Raw genomic sequence first — 13298 nt, 5'->3', positions numbered from 1 at the left:
ATGTGAAAACCCGATGCTAATTTTTTATTTATTTTTTTTTTTTTTACAGTTTCTGGCTATGATAAATTGTGTAATTTTGGCGTTGCTTTTTTGTTTTTTTGTTTTTTTAAATCATGCTTTCCAAACTTACCTGGGTTTGGAAGGTATGCTTTTAAAAACAAACAAAAAAAATCTTAAGTAAAGTAAATGCAAAATACAACAATTTAAAATTTTGTGCCCCTTCCAAAAAAAACATTAATCTCTCCCCAGCGCTTAAAAAATTATTTGACATGCCTCTCTCTTTTTGCACCACCCCTCCCCCCATAAGTAACGAACAGTCCCTAACAGAGTGTTTCTACACTGTGGTGTTGCTACTTTTGTTTTCTGAGTTCTTCTTTTGCCACTAGGTATAAATTAAACAAAAATAATGAGACAATCTCATGTCCATTACTGCTGTGGAGGATAATGATTATGATAATGCTAGTAGTGTAAAATAATAATTATACTTTCATTTAAAGAACAAGTCTGAAATGTTTTTTGCCTCACAGCAGCTCCATCTGCAGAATCAAAAGGACAAACATGTCAACAGAAAACAAAGATATACACATCTGAAAACATTCAAGACCCATCGACGTGCATTTAATTTGAAATTAAGCTCCATATTTAGTTTTAGGACTGACTGCTGCACAAATGAGTGCTTCAGTCTGACCTTGTTAAAGGCCCTCTATCTTTTAGGCCTATTTTATGGCAGCAATTCATATTCACAGTTCAGGAAATGATTTGGGTCAGACAATGTTGCTGGACAGCCACATTATGTTATTACCGCAGGCTGATTCATAGAGTTTATTCAGCAGTTTTGACTTTACGGTGGAGGACAAACACGTGTACCAGAAGTGAAAAAGAAAAAGAAGAAGAAGAAAGGCAGCTTAGAAAGTTTCTTTGATTTGTCCTTTTGCAGGCAGATTCAATTTGGTCTGTCCAACATGACAAACGGTCTGTTATTACCCTGGGTATTTGTGAATATACCTGTTATAATGCTGTCAAATGATTTCACTGGTTTGATGAGTGACCAAACTAAAAACCATAGCTCCCTCTTGTGGGTTTAAGAAATACTGAAGGAAATTAAATCACAGTGTCACTCAAGTGGGCTTTATTCTGATTAGGTGTCCCTTAAAATGTACAAAAGGAGAGTTTAGATAGTACGTAAAGCAAGAATTAATAGTAATAAACTGTATTTATAAAGCACTTTTCAAAGCAAAGTTACAAAGTACTTTACATGGAAGACCCAGGACTTAAAACATTGCAGGATTTAGGCAAATAAAATCAAACAGTTTAAGTAGTACAGAAAGTAAATGGAGAAAAAAACCTTGATACAATTTTTGGGTATTAAAAAAACAACAACCCAAAAAAAAAAGATGTTTTAAAAACCAAATATCTAATTTCACATACACTTAAAGTTCCCTATTTGCATTTTTTAAGCAGTACAGACATTTAATGGTTTATAGCATATTATCATGTAGTTTTATCCGACTTTCAGGACCTTTTTGGTGTTTTCAATGTACAGTATTTGTCAACAATTAAGTTTCACTATAGTCTCATTTATTATTCTTACACAGCCTCCACTTATGGGTGCCCACAGGAGGAGTTGTAGTTAATAAACACTGCCAACAGCTACACATTAATACCATTTATTAAATGTTTATACTGGTTTTGCTTTAGGAACAAACACAAAAAGTCTAATAAGCAGCACCGCTCTGCCACAGTCCTGTTGACTGACAGCTGTAATTACCGAAATCACTTTAATCAAAGGCAAATGTGGGAATAAACACGTCTTTGTCTTCCAAATGGGTGTTGATTCCTCTTTAATTATAGTTTAAATATGCATATCACAGACCTTTTAACGCCTCCAATAACTTTTGTCCTTCCTACTGAAGGTTATTGATGTCCACAGAGAGTTGATTAATGCTTATTGATGAGTGATAAATGTGTTGCATGTGATCCAAGTCTGCAACCGTCTCCATCACACCTGTGGACTTTAGTATTCCCCTCCACCTCCCCGATTCTTTCTCCAACTGAAAACTATTAAAATGACTTTTTCTTTATCCTTCTTTCTTTTTTTGATTGAGACACGTCCCTTGTCGCCCACGAACGCATGTGGACAAACTTCTCACACATGGCTCCTTTCACTCCTTTTGTCCCGCTCCCTGCCCTGAGCATTCTTTTCCTTGGTTACCGGTTGTCATGGTTTCAGAAGCCCCTGTAGGCTAAAAACTGGAGGGATTAAAGGCAGCCATTTTGGGGACAGCTGGGCCAGGTTGGTCCCTGTTGCCCCCTGTCCCGCTCCCAGTCACTCTGGGGGGAAGAGGGGTGGCATTGTGTGGGGATTAGAGCTTCCTGTGTGTCAGCTCATTACATGGGGTGGGAGGATAGAGGAGGGGGGAGGAGTACAGGGGTGAGAGGGTGACGGGGGTGAGCAGAAAGAGTGAGGGAGAGAAATGAAAGAGAAAATGAAAGAGAGTGCGTATGAAAGAGCGTATGACACAGAGAGGGGAGGGGGAGGCCCGGGGGGGAGGGAGGGAGGTGGCGGCCTCTACAGCTGCACCCTCAATCACACTCATACAGGCTCTGATTATCCTTTTCACACATACATACACACACACACACAGTGGTGGGGAACTGAAACATATTAAAAGACACTGGGGGCAAAAAAAGGCAGAATTAGGAGACAGCTAGCCCAGCGCCCCAGACAAAGGACCCCCCGATCCAGACACACCGAGAGCTGGAACAAACAAGCGAAAACTGACCAACATGCACACGGAATAAGAGTCATGCAAACAGAATACTTAAACAGATAAATGAATCGACAAAGACGCAAGCTGAAACTGGACCCAGACAAAAAAAAAATACAAGAAACCCACAACAGGTCTCCTCTTCACATTGTTTTATTTATCTTTTATACATCACATGGGAGGCATGGGAACACATTTTGTCATTGCTACAAAAAAAGGGGTTTACAGAGCATATAAAACTGGGCAAAGCAGGAATGCAGTGCAGACTATTTCTGCAGGAGCAGAAAACTCTCAAGTGCTCTGAGAGAGGAGAGCAGTGGGAAGAAGAGGGGGAGAAGGAAAGATAAAGGAGGGGGAGTTATAACGGACTCATCCCTGTTGTCTTTTTGACTCTTCAGATCGCGTCGACAACAAGAAAAAAAACATTTACAATCATCAGTATGAATAATTTGCTGCTAGCAAATTTTGTAAGTACAAGGAGTGTTCACAGAAGTACGGATAATCCAACACAATCATCGCCATCATTATCGTCATGGTTATCACCATTGCTAACGTGTTTGTTTAAAGAAATACTTCACCCCCCTATATGATCATTTGTACATCAATTACTCTCCGCTTGTTATGTTGAAAATGGGAAGACAAATTTGTTTTTCTCGCGTTCCTCCTATGTGGACGAAGAATCCAAAAAGTCTAACATTCTTGATGAACTGACCAAATCTTAGTCTCGCCCACCTTAATTAGCTACTGTTGCTGGGTCGAACAAACTTGACCAAAAAAAGCACGGCAATGTCCGGGGGCCACATTGTTTATTAGATAGTTTCTCGGTGTCGAGCAATATTGCTTAAGAAGCAAACGATCATGATGTTATCTTTTATGAACAAGGCAAAATGATGAGAGGATGACAAGACTATCAGTCAACATTGAAAGTACTCTATGAATTTATTACTGACCTGGAGCAGACCTAATGTTTGTCTCTCTTTACTGTAGAAAGGTACGCTAGTTACTTCGGGGCAGCGTGCAGCCTTATGGTGGTAATAAAAAGAAAGGAATGTTAGCTTTGATTTGGCTAACGATAATTCATCTGATCTTAAAATTATGTCAGCAACCACTGGATCTGCCCAAATCTCTTTAAAGTTACCACAGAAGTAAGGACGATGCAAATCTGGCTGACACTGATCTGAAATCAGGCTTACTCTTCTTGATGTAGCTTTGCGTAGGCTAGCTAGTTAGCTAGAGTTTTGCTAACATTACCTAACTTTAGCTGAGATGAAAGAGTGCTCCAGCGATGATTACATGAAAGTTAGTGTCAGCCTGGTTCCCTCATCAAAAAAGTCAATGGGGTTTCCATTGGACTTTGTATTATTGCAGAAAATAAGCTCTTTGACTAACAAATGTTTATTATAGCTACATGTTTTGTTCAGCAAGATACTCCTCGCAATTGAACACCACTTTAATGATTTTTAAAAGCCTTTATGCAATCCCTAAAAGTAAAAACCTGATGTTTGGCTATAAACACACTACACCACAGTGACACAGCATAACGTCGCCACCTGAACGGGGCTGTCAAGCCGGTTCGGCGCGATGACATTCTGTAGTCTCATTTAGCTACTTGTTAGCAACCACCTTTTAAAGACACATGAAAGTTTCAAAATTCACATGTGGGGTATTGTCTGACGCATTTTATGTCATAAAACAAAACGTGAATGTTTCTTAAGCTTGTGTTACCCACAGACCTTATTTCAGGCATCTAACAAAAAACCCTAAGATTCTAAGACAAAAGAACCTGGAGTGCTAAAATGCTAACTCATTTCCAGGTTTTAGGGTTTCATTTCTGATGCACTCTGTATATAAAGTAATGTGTCCATGAAGATTGGGACAGTCCCTAAGGCACATCTTTTGTCCAGCTTAAAACGTGGTTTTCTTTTCAACATTTTTAACTAGCACATAGCATATCTACATGCTTTTTTGGGGCATAAACAGCACAGGTGCACTACTCATTTGCGCATGAGACTGTTTAAATAGTAAGGTTTTAGTCAAAATGCATGTTTGTGAAGACTTAGATTATACCTCACGAGTTGTGTGAGAGTTTGTAAACAGATGTTTATATATAGTTCTGCAGCTGTTAAAGCTGGATCCCTATGAGTTCAGTTTATCAAGAATTTTCTCCATTTTTTGATTCTTTGTTCACTGTGGTTGCATTCCAGAAAAACAACATTTTCCTCTGAAATTCAGTGCAACAGGGGGTGAGTAAATCACATACAAATGATTATGTGATGGTGAAGTATGCCTTTAAGAAGATGTTTCGGCAGCACAGGACACAGTGCAACTCGCAGTGCAACTCAGCACATCTTAAACATGCTTTCAGCAGCATGGCATTAAAACAAAGGAAAGAAGAAAGTAACAATAAAAAGGCATAAATGTAACCGCAGCTCATATTTACAATCATTGGCCGTTAGTAATTTGGCCTGTTTTGGTATGGAGTTCATCTTGTTAAACGCTGGACCGTCCCTCTTATTCCAATCAGCTTAGAAAGCATGTGCTGAAATAGGTGTCAGCAAAAGAAAAGCGCAAACAATTAATTCTCATTGTGACAATTCTGTGAAGTGTGTAAGATAAGGCCTCACTGTGGTCTTTGAAATACAAAAATACATGGCTAGAATACTACATTCACAGATCTCTTGCAATGTTACTACAATACAAACTAGATCTATCTGCCTAATACAAAAGGTAAACATGAATTAGAATTAATAACTCTAGAAAACAAATCTTATTCTATTAAAAAAATACATTCCCTTGTCAGGACCCTTTTTAAAGACTGTCATTTAAGGATGCTAACTTGTCTACGCAGTAGTGTCCATAGGCTCGGCCGCCACACTAGAAACAACACTGATAGGTAGAGGATCTGTGCTGTCACCTTCCCCCGAGGATTGAGCCAATCCCTGCTTCTCCTCCTGCTGTACTGGGTTCTTATTGGCTGAATGTGAGCTGGGTTCCTCTGCAATATCAGTGTCATTGGTTTGAGCCTTGGAGGGGGTGTTGGTTGACACTCCAGGGTGAGTTTTCATATGGCCCTGTTGATGGGAGACAAAACACAAGGGGGGTGAGATCTTCTCTTGACATAAAAACTACGTACAACATCAAAATCATTGACTTTTGACCCAAGAACAAATCCACAATATCTCCAATCCTTACCTTAAGTCCACTACGGCTGGCATATGCCTTTCCACACTGGGAGCAGCTGTAGGGTTTGTCAGGACGAGCTGGCTGGGTGTGCAGTGCTGGTGCTGGGACAGGGGGCTCTAGGTCCTCTGAGGGCTTTTCCTGCACACCATGACCCCCCTCCATGGGAGCGTCCTTCTCCGGCTCTGGATCCAACACTGGTAAAGGCTCTCTGGTGGTCTCACTAATGCCTTTGCTTTGGGCTGCATCTCTCTCCTGTGCCTCCTGTGGTTGACTGCCACAGGCCTCTTCTGCTTCAGGAATAGCTTTTGGGCTGGCAGGTGGGGTGAGTGCAGGTGAGGGATTTGCAGCTGGTGGTTTGGGGCTACGATCAGGACTTGTGGTGGGCTTTTCTGTGGAGCAGGCTTCATCATTACTAACATCTGCATCATTTTCTAATCCAGGCTTTGAAACACAGAGAGACAAAGGGGTGTCATCTGCCTCTGTGTCTTTATTCACTACATCTGAATGAGAACTAGCTAAGGGTGCTTTGAATGGGCTGGTGCTGCCCAGGTCAGCGTGGGTCTCCTCCTCAGAGTACATGGAGCCGTTCGTGGGGCTACCATCAGCTAGGGCGTTGTCTCCCAGACACAGGGGGTCCTCAGCTCCCACTGAGGGGGGGTTGCGGGTCAGGGGTGGGCTAACACTGGGTGTTGAGCCTTCTGATTCTTCCGTCTTCACAGAGGTGGCATCAGCTGCTGTGGATTTCTTCGACCCTGAGTTGAGAGCTTCAGCTGGAGACTTGGACCTTGTTGTTAAGGCCAGAGGGAGAAGTTGTTGGGCTTTAGATGGGGAGTTATTGTCATTGAAGACAGCATCCTGCGTTTCCGCTACATCTTCAGGAGGTATATCTTCGTCAGGTGGTATTTGCCCTCCTAGGTGCAAGCGGATATGGTGCTGAAGAACCACGGCATTGGTGAACTTGCGTGGGCACAATGGGCAGGAGTTTAAGGCACGGGAGTTGGCTGGTCTTGCGCGGTGAGTGGCCAGGTGGGCCCTGAGGCTGCCCTTGGTGGAGAACGAACGGCCACACAGCTTACAAGGGAATGGGCGCTCTCCCAGATGTGTGGCCTGGTGCAAACGCAGAGCTCTGGGGCAGCTGAGGACACGCAGACACACTCCACACTGATTTGCAGCCTGAACTGTAGGCAGAGAAGGGGTAGTCGTCGTTGTTGTAGTGCTAGAACCTGAGACTCCCTGGCTGGTCACTAATCCAGCAGCATTGGTACTTGGGCTCAGGCCGAGAGCAGCTAACATTTCCCTGCGATAGGCACTGGAGGTGGTGGACAAGTCATGGCCATGTGTGTCCCCGTTTGCTTCAGCAGGTGATTGCGAGGAGGCGGACGAAGAAGAGGCACCTCCTTGTGGCTGCTTTTCAAGCTTCTGTACCAGGCGCTGCAGCTTGGAGGTGTCTGAGGTCTGGGTAGAGGTGGTGGGAGAGGATGAAGAGGGGGAGGAGGTTGATGGTTTGGGGAAAGGTGGAAAGGGGAAGGGTAGCTGATGAGGTGAAGTGAGGTGGGAGGCCGATGGGTGGCCCGGGGGCCGGAGAAGTGCAAGGTGATGAGGGGAGGTACCGCCAGGGAAGAGAATCTTGGGGAGGTGGGCCAGCTGGGAATATGGGGAGGTTGTATGGAGGGTGGAGTGAGGGGGGGTGTTTTCATCAAATCGCTGCTGCTTTGCTCCTTTGAACTGGCTGCCCATGGTGGAGGTGGAAGACGAGGACGAAGATGAGGAAGGCAGTCCGGGGCTAGATGCGCTGGCAGCAGCTGCAGCCGAGGCTCTGTTCAGCTGTAGCAGTGAATGGGCTGTGGACAGCAACGCCATATCCACTGAAGGGGGCAGAGGTAGAGAGGAGGGCGAGGGCCGAGCAGATGCACCAGACAGGAATCCTAAAGAAGCCATGCTGTCTGCCATCCCGGGAATGCTTCCTTTCACTGCATTAAATGGCTCGTCATCATCAGCCCGCCGTTTTCTCCTCCTCTGGATGGGACCGGGAGCACTCTGTGTTTGCTCTGACAGTGCTGGGGGCAGCAGGGAGAGGGACAGCTCTGGGTTCTGCTCTCTGTGTCGCAGGAAATGGGCTTTGAGGTTCCCTCTGGTTGTAAAACGGCTCAAGCAGACTGGACACTGGTAGGGCCTTTCACCCGTATGTGACCTCAGGTGGATCTGGAGTGATGAGTCGCTGCTTAACACCTTCCCACAAAAACGGCACACATGTTGAGGGCGTCCTGAAGAGGAGGCAGAGCCCAGGGAGGAGCTGGGCTGGAGATCCTGGGAATGACTGGTGGTAGGAAGGGGAGGAGTCGGGAAACTGATACCATTGCTATGACCAAACGAGGAAGTGTTGGATGATTTCTCGTGGAGGTAGCGTGGTGGTAGCCCCAATGACAAGGACAGAGGGTGTAGGGAGGCCACAGAGGAGCTGATGGTAGATGAAATAGATGAGGAAGATAATGAAGAAGAGGTAGAGGAGGATGAAGCTCTGCTGCCATTGACATGTGAAGTACCTGACTTGGAGACGGATGGCTGGGGGAAGAGGGAAGATGGGAGGCCAGTCAAGAGCGATGAGGCTGTGGTTACTGGCGTGGCAGTGGAGGGGTGTGTTGGTGACGAAGATGCTGCTCCTGTGGACTTCTGGTTGCTATCTGCACCACTGGCTTGTGTGTTGTTACTATCTTGGCCAAAGACAGCGCCTCCGAGCCTCAGAACGTGCCTACAGATCTCCTCTGTTATCTGCATCTGGTGGATTTGCCTCTGCTGTAAAACCCTCAGTTCCTCCAGGAGCACAGCCAGGGTTGGCGACACCTGAATCTGTCCCTGCTGCCCCGGAGAGCTTGAGGCCTGCTGATGACCTGGACTGGCGCTGTCGCGGTGAGGCGGCACACACTGAGAAGAGGAGGAGGAGGAGGAAGAGGAGGAGGAGGTAGTGGTGGTGGCTGAGCTGCCCATCGGAGGGGAGGTCATGGTGGAGTGAGAATTTCCTTGGTGGGACAGGCTGTGGGAACCTGAGGTTTGACCCAAGGGAGGAGGTGAGTGAGTTTGGGATGACAGCGAGGGGTGAGGGAAGTCTGGGGAGAGGGAAGAGTGGGTGTTTGGGAGGGATGTGGTGAAGGGGGCGATGTGGCTGGGCCAGTGGGGAGGAGGCGAGCTCTCGCTGGGCAAGGAGGGCGCGTGGAGCCCACCAGGGGATGGGCGAGGGGCCAGAGGCGGCTGGCAGTCTTGGAGAGAGGTGGGGGATGAGGAGGACGATCCTGATGAGGTCACTTCTGAGCCAAGAGATGTGGATGGTGACTTCATGCCCAGGTGATCATCTGAGGATTGAAAAAGAGGATAAAGAGCTTTTTGAGAACTTTGTTTGTTTCTTTGCAGGGACATTATTATGCAACACCCAGTCTCCAGTATCAGCCCAAATATCCAGGTATGTAAATTAATTAAAACTTTCCGCTCCAGTTACAGTGCCTGTTTATTTCATTGATTCCAGTTATTCTTTACAAATTTAGTTAGCAAATTTGTGTGCATACCAAAAGATCCTGTTACAACTTCAAAAAGAAATGCCTGCTAGGAAGTGGCCTTGAACAAGCAAATAAACAAATGGAAGAAACTCAGCGAGTCTATGAGTCTTTGTAATGTCTTGTCTCAATCTGTGCTCTCCGAAGCAAAACTCCTCAAACATCTTGCACACACAAAAAAGCTTACAGACCACCTTGCTGCTATGGCAACACATTTTAGAGGACAATGGGCATCACCAAGACAACCCATAACCCCTCTTAACCCACCCCCTCCCTACAGCAGTTACGTCTTTCATCTCCCCATTCACCCTTCCCCCCTTACGTCACTGTGGAGGTCAAGGGTCAGGCCACGCTAAGGGTTCTGGGCACTGTCCAGACACTCTGATTGGTCAACTAATCTGACCTCTGCTGCTCAGGGGTCAAATTCTTTCAGAATCTTGAGCACGGAGTGAGAAAGAGTAAAAAGAAGGGGGGAGGGTAACAACAATGGAGAGACAAACTAACTATTCCCTCCTGGAGTGATATAGTGATGGAATGAAAGACTGTACCTCAGTGAAATTCCTTCAATGTGACTGACAAACAAACCTGAACCTGCAGGAAACACACAAAAAACTCCCAGGACGAACTTTCTTTTTGGAAGTTTACCTGCTGGGAGTCTCATAGGTGCATGCACTTGAAGATATAACCCATTGCAACACAGAGCAAGTGCAGGAACAATCTCTCTATCCCCTCTGAATCTTTTTTTCTCATCCATCTGAGCCCCCCCCAACTGTGTAGGAGTATACAGTCAATAGGGTTGGGGGGCGAAAAAGAGGGAGAAAGAAAGGGGAGGGAGGTATTGTAGGTGGAAAATGGGGGAAGAGGGGTGCAAGGCATGGACGAAGAGCAAAAGAAGAGGAGAATAGAAGGGTGGAAGATTAATCTTTACCAAAAACACTGCCTTCCCTTCCCCCCACCCATTGCACCTTATTGTTAACAAATAAGAGAGTGCTCTATACTAATCAAAGACCTCCAGCAGTCAGCGCTGAGCAGCCTGTTGGTTTCCTGGAGGATGAACAGCACATGAAAATGGCCACAGATGTATGTTAGTTAATCCCACTCTATTCATTTCACAGGGACAAGTTTATTGGCCCCAACCAAAGTGCCTAAGGCTTCCATTTAGTGGGGCCCATTAGAGTGAATGGCTGAGCAGGAGGGGTTGACAAACTTAGATCTTACACTTTTTTTTTAAGTCTGTGAAATCAGGTGCGCTTGTTGGAATGCGGCCATGCATACATAAACTTGTGAATATCACTAAAACCAACGAGAAATCGCGCAACAATTAGCGCACACAAATACATGAAAACCCAAACTTTTGCTTTGCTTCAACTCTCTGAAGAGTCCAAGACTCTGAAAGTGAATTTTGCATGCAGGGGTGCGCGCTGTTAAGTTGCAGGATGGATGCACTCTTTCAAGAAATTCAAGGCAAAAACGCATGCACGCTCTTAAAGATGTTTACTCACCGTGAGATAGCAGCCGTGGGCCCCCCGGATCCGCGTTAACGAGATGCTGGGGTCGCTTCTGCTTCCGGCGTGACATGATTCACTGCGACTCAGACAGAGAGGGGGGCATCAGTCGGTTGAATGGCAGAAGGCACGTTTTTGCGCACTTGGAAAGCGCTCCTGGAACCATCCGAGCAACTAAAGCCCAAAAGTCGCGCACATCCCGCACATGGGATGAAAAGAGAATTTAAAAAAGAAGTAAAAAGGAGCGTCTTCTTATGTAAGAAAGTCAAAAAATAGCGCTGAGGTGTTTGGAAATCCGCAGGTCTGCGCCGCGTCATATGAAGCTGCCGTGAGTGCGTGTGTGTGGCTGTTTTCTAAAGTCTCTTCTCCCCCAAAAAACTTGTCCAATTTGCGCCCCTCCTCTCCCACTGCTGCCCCGCTGCATGCACATACAGGGAACACACACACATGCAAACACACACACACACACACACACACGCCATACACACTCACACACACACAGAACCACTCCTTGTTCTTCAATGATATTTGCATTTCAATGGCGTGTAACACACAGCCTCCCTGGTTCTCTCTTTCTCTTTCTCCCCAGCTTTATTTTTCTTTACACACTCACGCAGCAGCTATAAACTTTCAATAAAACATGACAATTAGGTGTCAAAGCAGTTGGATGGCTTAAAAGCACATTTAAATGGGCGTTGGAATAGTTTATTCCCTTCAAAAAAAAAAATTAAATCATTCATGGAAGACAGTAAAATCATTGTAGGCCAGATTAACACGTCTATAAGAGGTGTAACAGATGACTCATCCATCATCTGTTCAGCACCCCCAGGTGTACTTATTCTCTGCAAGGTGGGCACATAATAAAATAATAATAATAATTATCTTGCAGGTGGTTTCCATCAGCAAGAGTCAAAAATCCGTCTTCCCAGTGGTGTTAATGCGCCACATGAGGAGCTCAGGCGATATTTCTACCCTTTGATTTCCATAGAGCCAATTATCAGCAACAGTGCAGTGAGTTGTGTGCAAGTGGGGCCACACAGCCATTCCACATGCATGTATTTCGTGTGTTATCACCAAGCGTATAATACCCCCCCTCCCCTCACCCCCCCAAAAAGCATCTTACACTGGAGCTCTATTTAAAAGGCAGAGAATAGATGGGAATCTTTGACAATGGCGCGCTGGACACAGTTGAGTGAGCATCTCCCCTCTCTCACTATGAACCCCCGGATCCACTGCTGCACAGCACAATGCCCCTCTTTCACCCCCCGCCTTTACTCCTGTACCACGTGGAGAAATGGATAAAAGAGACAGAGGAGAAAAAAAAGTGGGAGGAGGTGGAGGAGAAGGAGGAGTAGGGGGGGCCATATTTAAGTAGGTGTCTGGTATTATACATATATCCACTCAGAGGCTGTGTAAGAAAACAGGGCATTATTTGGTTTTTGGGAAATAACTGCCATGTTTATCTGAAGGGTTACAGTTTGGGCTGCTCTTTAAAGTATCTGACTTTCTTCAGCTTAATCAGCACCTGGAGAATAAACAAAATGTAATGTAATGGTGATGTAATGCCAAAGTTCAGGTTGCATTAAGTCATATTCAGTGGTGGAATAAGTTCCCAGAGTCTAACTTATTTAAGCTGCAATATCACATTATACAAATAGCCTATAAAGTTAAATTCAAAATTTGTCTCTGTCCTCAACATGTTTGATATTCAGCATTTTTAGACAAACTACAAGTTAATTTTAAAATCTGAATTTAATGTTTTTCAGATCTTCCCCTTGAGACTTGAGACCCAAGCAGCCAATCAGATTACAAAAACATTCATATATTGTTTAGCAATTAGACTTCTGACCCTTTTATTAATTCTATATTATATTTCATTTTAATTGTATTTATTTATTGCACAGCCATTTGACATGGCCAGATGTTAATAAAGAATAAAAACGGAGAAAAAGAAAGTCGGTATCTCCCAAAAAAATTGTAAATATTCCATTAAGCTAAGTTTCTGTCAACGTTTAGCAGAAAATATAGTTTTAAAAGTCAAGTTTGAACAGAAAGCAGACGTAAGTTTACCCCGAGAGCTCATCACTTTACACATAAAACTTAAATAAAGCTAAAGGAAAAGCAATATTTTCTGTCTTTGTCCTGAACATGTCTAAAATTCTGAGTTTTTAGACATACTATAAGTTGATTTTAAAATATCTGGACTTTATGTTTTGAGATTTTACCATTGTGACGTTGAGATCCAATCAGCCAATCAGATTAAAGTATTTATCTCGCGTCACAGAGTGAAGAGTAGG

At 44.6% G+C, this 13298-nt stretch overlaps 1 protein-coding gene across 1 annotated transcript; it reads right to left on the bottom strand.

Moving 5' to 3' along the window:
• Nucleotides 1-2956: 2956 nt before the first annotated feature.
• si:ch211-212k18.5 (sal-like protein 4) lies at nucleotides 2957-11351 on the bottom strand. The gene is made up of 3 exons (XM_049569356.1): nucleotides 10999-11351; nucleotides 5961-9298; nucleotides 2957-5839 (listed from the first exon to the last, which is right to left on the bottom strand). The coding sequence occupies exons 1-3, from the start codon at nucleotides 11072-11074 to the stop codon at nucleotides 5609-5611; spliced, it is 3645 nt and encodes a 1214-aa protein (XP_049425313.1). The 5' UTR covers nucleotides 11075-11351; the 3' UTR covers nucleotides 2957-5608.
• Between the last annotated feature and the right edge of the window lie 1947 nt (nucleotides 11352-13298).

This window comes from Epinephelus fuscoguttatus, linkage group LG23 (genome assembly GCF_011397635.1).
Source record: "Epinephelus fuscoguttatus linkage group LG23, E.fuscoguttatus.final_Chr_v1".
Taxonomy (NCBI): domain Eukaryota; kingdom Metazoa; phylum Chordata; class Actinopteri; order Perciformes; family Serranidae; genus Epinephelus; species Epinephelus fuscoguttatus.
Note: the sequence above shows the minus strand (reverse complement) of the source record. Positions and strands in the feature narration are given on the sequence as shown.